We start from the raw sequence: 9,410 nt of genomic DNA on the forward strand, positions 1-9,410 counted from the left end.
GCCCAGAAGGTCCTTGACGTCTCCCCTCTATTAACCCTTTAAGACCGGGAAAGCATAATTTGTGTCATTTTAAGATTTCTTTGGCTATTCAAAAATAGCAGATATACAAGCTCATAGCGCGGGTATAGCACCTGACGAAGCTCACGGCGAAACGCGTCGTGCTAATAAAATACTATAATGCAGTAGTAAGTTGTCCATCTGTTCCCTGGAGTGTGCAGTCCCTTCCTTGAAGGTCTATTCCCTTTTTTACAATATATATATATATGTTTAAATATATATATAAATTATTAGTTACGGGTTTAAAGGAGCCTCTTTGTAAGTCAATGAGGAGCATGTTTTAAATTATCAATTTCTAGTCAATGGAGAAATTATTTTTTATTTCTTGTCCACCTTTGGAGATACATCATGATGGCAAGGTAACTACACAACCCAAACCTCTACCAAAGTGGTCTTGCAAATGTGGGGTTATTTATTGCGTGTCTCGTCCCGTCCCGTCCCCCCCGCTCATCCCGTCACGGCCCCCGTCGCGGTCAACGCCCCCCGTCCCGTCCCGTCCGTCCCGTGCGTCCCGTTGCGGCCCCCGTCACAGTACACCCCCCCCCCGTCCCGTCCTGTTGCCCGTCCGTCTCAAACACACACACGCACACGCACACACACACACACACACACACACACACACACACACACACACAAACACATGCTTGCAATACTTTGCCACACTTTCTCCCTGGATCTATTTATTGTGGTCGCGTTTCCTTTCTTGCTTAAATACATTTTACTTCCTTGTATGATTTCATGAGCTGCTGCAGTGCTGCTATTCAGCCACAGAGAAGAACGCTGCTCTGGTTTTGGACTCCGTGATTGGTCAAGTTCAAGGATTCTGCTATCGACTTTCATGGTCTTTTATAGAAATACGTGAAGCCTGGCTTCATTATCCTGGCTCGACACAGCCTGGCTTGACAAGGCCTAGCTCGACAAAGTCGCTCCTTTTCAGCCTGGCTTGGCGTTCATGGAACCGAATAAACCAGGCTATACGGACCCGACTTTGTCAAGCCTGGATTTGACTTAAGGCCAGGCTTATTTAATTCACCTTTCGAGGAATAGGGCCCAGGTGGGGAGTTAAATATTATATATCTTAACTTTCCCTCTCTCTCCAGGTAACGGTCATAATGGCTACACCAAGGCAGTGGATGGAACGGAGGGAGGAGAAGAGGAGGAGGAGGGAGGAGAGGATGATGGAGGAGGAGAGGGAGGAGGAGAAGCAGGAGAGGAGAATGAGGAGGCTTGGGACGCGGAGCTGGATGGAGACAGAGATGAAGGGGCCGTACGGATGACAAGAACAGACACTCTCCACTCCACAACCAGTTCAACTGCAACACAGAGGAGGAGAGGACAGCATGCCAAGAAACAGGTAGATGGAGAAGAGAGGAGGAAGCAGAGGAGGACGTAGAGGAGAGGAAGAGAGGGAGAAGGACAGGGAGAGAGAAGGTATGATAAAGCACTGTTTCCCAAACAGTGGGTCGGGACTCGGGACCCATGGTCGCGGAGCAATTTGTATGAGAGTAAATATCAGAGTTTTTTCATATCCTAAATTTAATACAGTATATTATTTCAAATCTAAAAAAAAAAGTTCAAAGACAAAAACAATTAAAAGCAATTCCAAAGTTTTTCAAAAGTATTTCATAAATAAAATAAAATCTATCTAATAATTTCCATAAATAAATAAATAAAAAGTTCAAGAAGTAGTGAAAATAGCAGATCTGCAAGCTCACATCGCGGCGCAAAGTGACGCGTTGTGAGCTTGTAGATCTGCAATTTTCACTAGTTTGGGTCCCGGGCAAACGTCTAATTTCTCTTTTGGGTCTTGAGCTAAAAAGTTTGGGAACCATAAAGGATAGGAGAGGAGGAGATACGTTACAGTAGGATAGAAGGAAGAGATGGAGGGATGGTACAGAGGAAGGAGATGAGGAGAGAAGGTGGGATAGAAATACGGAGAGAAGGAGGATGAGAGAAGGTAGGATACGAGAAAAGGATAGAAGGAATGGAGGGATGGAGGGGAGAAGGATGTATAGGAGGAAGGAGAGGATGAGAGAGGAAAGGAATAATTAATTAATAATATTCTTATCCATGGAGAGAGATGATGATCATATTCGTGTTAATGTATGTATTAATGAATTCATTCTAGATCCAGACCAATAATCAGGTACAGAGAGCTCCCAGAGCATTGTACTGTCTTAAACTCAACAATCCCATCAGAAGAGCTGCCCTGTCCATCGTTGAATGGAAGTATCCTTCACTCAGTGTGTGTGTGTGTGTGTGTGTGTGTGTGTGTGTGTGTGTGTGTGTGTGTGTGTGTGTGTGTGTGTGTGTGTGTGTGTGTGTGGGTGCGTGCGTGCGTGCGTGCGTGCGTGCGTGCGTGCGTGCGTGCGTGCGTGCGTGCGTGCGTGCGTGCGTGCGTGCGTGCGTGCGTGCGTGCGTGCGTGCGTGCGTGCGTGCGCACATGTGTGCGTGCTTGCGTGCGTGCATGCGTGTGTGTGTTTGCGTGTGTTTACTGTGCATCCATGGATGTGTTTGTAAAATCACTCCGAGGGTAGTCCACTCTTGTCATTTGGAGTGTTAATTGCGTTCTCGTTCATAAATTCAGAGCACATTAGCGTTTCCCAAGCTTGTTTTTTGTCTGGGGGAAGACGCTATCTAGCAATCTACTGGCATGGCTCTGAGGCTACGAAGCCACTAGTCAGTGTTTGGGGACGTGGCTAGAATGTTTTTTATAAACCTGCAAGCTTTGCTGACACAAGGTCAGTTGTATTTGTCCTGGATGGAGGAAAGCTCACATCCACTGACGCACTTGGCTGGTCTGCACGACCCTCAGTCTGCAGAGGGTCTGCAGACTGAGAGCCATGCAGACCCTCAGTCTGCATGGCTTTGAGGTTGAGGACAGTACAGTTCCCAGTACAGTTCCCATACAAGGCAGTGATGTGGACACGGCCAGAAGAAGAAGAAGGCAGTGATGCAGCTAGTTTGGATGCTCAATTGCTCATAATCATTCTTCTGTGGAAGGCCTGTAGGACCTTGGGGCCCATACCAAACTTCATTTGTACCCTATATTATGCTAAATTAAAAGATGTGAGACATGTTTAGATAGTTTGTTAAGTTAGTTCATTCAAATTTGGAGAAATATTCAACGTTATTTTGGTAATTCATTAAAAGTTATTATATTTGTTTCCATTTATTACTCAATTAGATCATTTGTAATACATGGTTGAGATTAAGTTCTTGCAGCATTATTTTATTAGAAACAAATATCCTAGAATTAATAGTTTAGCCTACAGTAATTTAAAAATGATCTTTCAGCAGATGTGTCAGGGAGCCGGGATGGTAGTAAAGAGAAAAAAGTGGTATTTCTGAGCAAGGAATATCGTTAATTTATCGCTAACGAGGTAAATATGTGAAAATGCAGTGATATTGACTTGAGGTCATGTCACCCAGGCCTACTGTCACGTTCTGGTGGGAGTGGTCCACAGCAGAGCATTAGAGTGCATTTATGAATGTGTGTTAGTGTTATTATGTCCTTAACCCCCTCTCTCTCCTAGACCATTTGACATTTTCATCTTGATAGCGATCTTTGCTAACTGTATGGCGCTGGGCGTGTCCAAACCTTTCCCAGAAGACGACTCAAATTCCACAAACCACGACCTGGTGAGTAGAGTATACTAACAGAGTAGTACACTTTATTATCAATTTGTATTAGTAGTATATGTATATGTTATGTACACCAATTAATACCATAATAAAATGAATGATGCATTGTTTGTGTGTTCTTATAGGAACAAGTAGAATATGTGTTTCTGATCATTTTCACCATTGAGACCTTCCTGAAAATCTTGGCCTATGGTTTGGTGATGCACCCCAGCTCCTACATCAGGAACGGATGGAACCTTCTAGACTTTGTCATCGTTATAGTGGGGTTAGAACACACACACACACACACACACACACACACACACACACACACACACACACACACACACACACACACACACACGCGCGCGCGCGCACGCACACACACACACACACACACACACACACACACACACACACACACACACACACACACACACACACACACACACACACACACACACACACACACACACACACACACACACACAGTGGGACCAGCATTACTACCACAGTAAACTCCTCAGTCTTAATCTCTGGTGGTGTAAAATGAACTCAAGAGGGTCTACAGTATGTCTAATGCATGGGATAATAACTGCAGCATTATTACTATATTATGTTAATAATACAATTAGAATATATAGCTGATCTACAAGCTAACAACGCGTCACGTTGTAAGCTTGTTGATCTGCTATTTCTGCTATTTTTGGAAACATTTTGAAAATGTATGACTATGAACATTTTTCAACATGGGAACATTTATGACGATTATGCAAAATAATAATTGGGATTTTCACAATTGTGATTAGGCGATTACTGTATGTAAGGATTGTGACAGGCCTAGCTATATGGTGGTTGTTGGTACGACTGTACAAGGTGGTGGCATTCCGCTTCACAGTCGTACCCGCAGCACGGCTGTGCCAATAACCGTGATACAGTTCTCCATTTCATTATTATCACTCCTGCTATATGATATTATTCTAGGTTATTCAGTGTGGTCTTGGAGACAGTGACTCATAAATCAGACAAGGTAGAGACCACACACCACACGCCTGGAAAACCTGGAGGTCTGGATGTTAAAGCTCTCCGAGCCTTCAGAGTCCTCAGGCCTCTCAGACTGGTCTCTGGAGTCCCCAGTAAGTTACAGTGTGTGTGTGTGTGTGTGTGTGTGTGTGTGTGTGTGTGTGTGTGTGTGTGTGTGTGTGTGTGTGTGTGTGTGTGTGTGTGTGTGCGTGTGCGTGCGTGCGCGCACGTACGTGTGTGTGTGTGCGTGCATGTGTGCCTGTGTGTACAGTATGTCCCCACATCATTCATAATACATTGCCTGTCTACAGTATGTCTCTGTGTGTCTATCAGGTCTACAGATCGTGTTAAACTCCATAATGAAAGCAATGGTTCCACTGCTCCACATTGCTCTGCTGGTTCTGTTTGTCATAATCATCTACGCCATCATCGGACTGGAACTGTTCATTGGACGCATGCACAAAACCTGCTATTATATAGGAACAGGTACACGCACACACGCACATAATCACACACAGACACACACATACGTTTTTATTAAAAACCTTATAAAGTCAATGCAAGCTTCCACACCAGTTTCGCGGAGCGAAAAAAGCGTCTTTTAATTATTCGGAACGAGCCCGAATTTGGCGTATATTCGCATATTCGCCGGTGTGTAACCGCCTTAAGAGTAAAAGAAAATTGTATAGGAAAGATGACAATTTATATTCTTTGAAAATAGAAGATCTACAAGTGGCTATTTATGGTGTGCAACACAATGCGCAGTATAAATCAGGCATTATGTGTAAATGTTCAAGGACCCAGTCTTTAACTTACAACTGATAATGCAGGTTTCTTCTGTGGAGTTTGAAGAGGTCACAAACTATTATTGTCCCAAATTTGATGTTCTTGATTTCTTTTTTATGTTGTGTGTGTGCGTGTGTGTCCACAGATAACTACGTAGAGGATGACCCAGTCCCGTGTGCATATGTGGGTCACGGCAGACAGTGTGAGCGTAACGGGTCAGAGTGCAGAGGTCGATGGGATGGGCCTAACGGAGGAATCACCAACTTTGACAACTTTTTCTTTGCCATGTTGACTGTTTTCCAATGTATTACTATGGAAGGATGGACAGACATACTCTACTGGGTAATATAACTAGTTAGTTAATTAGTTATATAGACGCAGTAGTTACTGCAATGAATATAACTAGTTAGATGTTACTCTGCTAGTTAGTGTATTGTAACTTACTGTTTGGTATGCAAGTAGAGGGATAGACAGGCATACTCTACTACTGGGTAATAATCAGTTGTTCATTTAGATAGCTAGTTAGTTTGTATGTTTTAAGGTGTTATAAGTTGAACTGAACAACATAGCTAGCTAACTAGTAGATAGCAAGTTAGTAAATTCATGTATTAATATAACATTTTTCCTTAGTTTCTTTATCTGCTTGGGTATTTTGTGTGTGTGTGTGTGTGTGTGTGTGTGTGTGTGTGTGTGTGTGTGTGTGTGTGTGTGTGTGCGTGTGCGTGTGTGTGTGTGTGCGTGCGTGCGTGTGTGTGTGTGTGTGTGTGCGTGTGTGCGTGTGTGTGCGTGTGTGTAGATGAATGACGCTATAGGTTTTGAGATGCCGTGGGTTTACTTTGTCAGCCTGGTCGTCTTTGGATCCTTCTTTGTTCTTAACCTGGTGCTGGGAGTCCTCAGTGGGTAAGTACAGTATTCTTTATTTCTCAACCTGTGGCCCACTGTTTTTTTTAACATGTTAGAATGAAAATGTTTTTGTATTATTCTGTTTTCTTCTCCTTTCCAACTGGCCCCTGGTGGTCCCCCCAAAAACACTGGTATTAAGCCTCCACATGTGTTTTATTCCTTGTAGAGAGTTCTCTAAGGAGAGAGAGAAAGCAAAGGCTCGTGGAGACTTCCAGAAGCTGAGAGAGAAGCAACAGCTGGAGGAGGATCTGTGTGGTTACATGGACTGGATCACACAGGCTGAGGACATGGATGAGTATGATGAGGACGGAACACACTCACGTACGTACTGATGGGTCTCTGTGTGTGTGTGCGTGTGTGTGTGCGTTTGTGTGTGTGTGTGTGTTTGCGTGTGTGTGTGTGTGTGTGTGTGTGTGTGTGTGTGTGTGTGTGTGTGTGTGCGCGCGCAGCGTGCGTGCGTGCGTGTGCGCGAGCGTGCGTGCTTGTTGGTTTAAGTAAGAAGTGAGAAATTTGTAATTAACCAATTTACTGTTAATACCAATACTACTAATATCAAATAACCAGCTCAATTGAAGAGACATCAATTAGCCCAGAAAAATTGCCATCCTAAAGAGATAGATGTGACACAGGTTGTTAACAACTCTGCCCTTCCCTCTCTCTCTCTCTCTCTCTCTCTCTCCTCTCTCTCTCTCTCTCTCTCTCTCTCTCTCTCTCTCTCTCTCTCTCTCTCTCTTTCAGGAAGACCATCTATGGCTGATCTGGGGGACAGGAAGAGAGGGAAGTTCAGTTGGTTCAGCCACTCCAACGAAACACATGGTACACACACGCACACACATGCACGCACGCACCCATGCACGCACGCACACACACACGCGCGCACACACGCACACACACAGAGCGGAACTAGTCAATTGGGGTGCAATCTGTCCATCCGGCATATTGGGATATGCGAGAGGGAGCATGCATAATCTGACACCACCTCTTAACAAAACAGAGAGACCATGGCGCCTATGACGCCTGTACATGCACAGAACACAGACAGAAAGAGAGAGACGGAGGCCTTTTCCTTCCGTCTTAGTCCCTCCCACTGAGGATGCATGGAGGAAACAATGTGAGGAGAGAGGAAACCAAGGAGTATTAAACAAGGAGAAGAAGTCATACTATACATTCTTATCACTGGGAGGCAAACTGGACAAGTTTATGAATAAACACTATCTTTGAATTATTGCAATCTTTGTTTTGATTGATTGATTGAATATTTTATTATGCAAAAAATGTAAAACAGCACAGTTACATTTAAAATACTTTGTCTAACAGGTCCGTTCATAAAAGTCCTTGCGGACTTGTTTCCAATGAGGGCCTTGGTATTCAATTCATAGTTTAATATTTGGTTCAGTAAAATAAAAGATGACATACTGTATCACTCATTGTTTTTACACACTATATAATTTCATTGAGGTTCACAAAGAGCACGAGTCATTTTCTGACTGGGCAGTGTGGTGTGTGTCAATCCCGCACAATAAGTAACTTTACTTCCTCCACTTCTCACGTCCTCTCTACTCTCTATTCCTCCCCCCTTTCACTCTCCATCTGTCTGTCTGTCTGTCTGTCTGTCTGTCTGTCTGTCTGTCTGTCTGTCTGTCTGTCTGTCTGTCTGTCTGTCTGTCTGTCTGTCTGTCTGTCTGTCTGTCTGTCTGTCTGTTTCTCAGCGAGTCTTCCAGCGAGTGAGACAGCATCGGAAAACACAGTAAACATTGATGAAGAACATTACAACTGTTGTCAGATCTGCTGGTAAACACACACACACACACACACACACACACACACACACACACACACACACACACACACACACACACACACACACACACACACACACACACACACACACACACACACACACACACACACACACACACACACACACACACACAATCAAAACATAAGATTGAAAAGATATCTACACAATTCATTGCATATCCAGCTGGTACAGTATGTACATGAGGTTAGACATACAGTAAGGTGTATGAACTTAGCAGTAGGTATGTACATGATTTTAGACATTAAGGTGTAAAAAGAGTATCAGCGCGGTTTTACATGAGATTAAGGTGCAAAGAGAGTATCAGCGCATTGTCAGGTTCAACCACTTACTGTAGTGCACAAGAACACTGTTTGTGTTCATTGTGTTTAATCCCTTTTGTAAATATAATTGTAATATTAATACATTTGGGTGCGTTCATGACTACACTCTGCTCCGATGTCAGATTACCGTTACCATTTTTTTTAAAATGCATTAAAATGAACGTTATTTCATGCCATGTATAAACATGATTATAACCTGTTTTGTTACAAGAAGGTGCATGTTGAATACTCAATAGTACCAAAGAAGCCACAACCATCATATTTTGACAATCACTTCCTGACGCTCAGCTTTTCACTCAGAATGCTTTGAATTTCCGATTGACCAGAGTGTGCTCCGGCACTCTCAGAGTGTACAGTATTACCAAAATTATATTATTAAAGAACCTTATATTGCAGAATAATACATTATAAATCAATATAAATAAAGGGGCTGCTTTACTGCATTTAACACGTTGACATCAGTAGAGAGAGAGGTGTGCGTGGTCTTATGTTATATTTCCACCTAAGAATATTTTCTCTCTCTCTCTCTCAGTGCAAAGATGATGAGGATCAGCTGCTGGTGAGTGTCCATGTGTTAATGTGTTAGTCTGTTCTGGTGTCCTTAATGCTGACAATGTGTTCATTGTCTGGTGTTAATCTGAACAGTGTTAAGGCGTTCAAGTGTCAAGTTGGTAAAGTGTGTAATATGTGCCAGTGTCATGTTTAGCTAGTTTCTTCTTGCGCATCGTGCAGACCATATCCACTTTAAATCTACAAACCTTAAGACTAATTCTACCATACTACTCTAATACTCTACTTTTATCTACTTTAAAATGTGTGTTTTGCAGGCCGGACATTTATACGTCATTCTATCTCTAGTTATTTTAGCATAGCTC

General features: G+C 43.1%; 1 protein-coding gene across 1 annotated transcript in view; it reads left to right on the forward strand.

Annotated features, from left to right (window-relative positions):
• Positions 1–1,314: 1,314 nt before the first annotated feature.
• The window catches only part of cacna1fb (calcium channel, voltage-dependent, L type, alpha 1F subunit), a 41,972-nt gene continuing 33,876 nt past the window's right edge, over positions 1,315–9,410 (forward strand). Inside the window, exons 1-12 of the mRNA XM_080443868.1 lie at positions 1,315–1,411; positions 2,186–2,286; positions 3,594–3,699; positions 3,828–3,967; positions 4,666–4,817; positions 5,038–5,190; positions 5,636–5,832; positions 6,287–6,390; positions 6,560–6,714; positions 7,132–7,209; positions 8,103–8,184; positions 9,068–9,094. Coding sequence (XP_080299994.1) covers positions 1,331–1,411; positions 2,186–2,286; positions 3,594–3,699; positions 3,828–3,967; positions 4,666–4,817; positions 5,038–5,190; positions 5,636–5,832; positions 6,287–6,390; positions 6,560–6,714; positions 7,132–7,209; positions 8,103–8,184; positions 9,068–9,094 — 1,376 coding nt within the window. The 5' untranslated portion in view covers positions 1,315–1,330. The remainder of the gene's footprint in view (positions 1,412–2,185; positions 2,287–3,593; positions 3,700–3,827; positions 3,968–4,665; positions 4,818–5,037; positions 5,191–5,635; positions 5,833–6,286; positions 6,391–6,559; positions 6,715–7,131; positions 7,210–8,102; positions 8,185–9,067; positions 9,095–9,410) is intronic.

This window comes from Gymnoscopelus braueri, assembly GCF_963280865.1.
Source record: "Gymnoscopelus braueri genome assembly, chromosome: 12".
NCBI lineage: Eukaryota > Metazoa > Chordata > Actinopteri > Myctophiformes > Myctophidae > Gymnoscopelus > Gymnoscopelus braueri.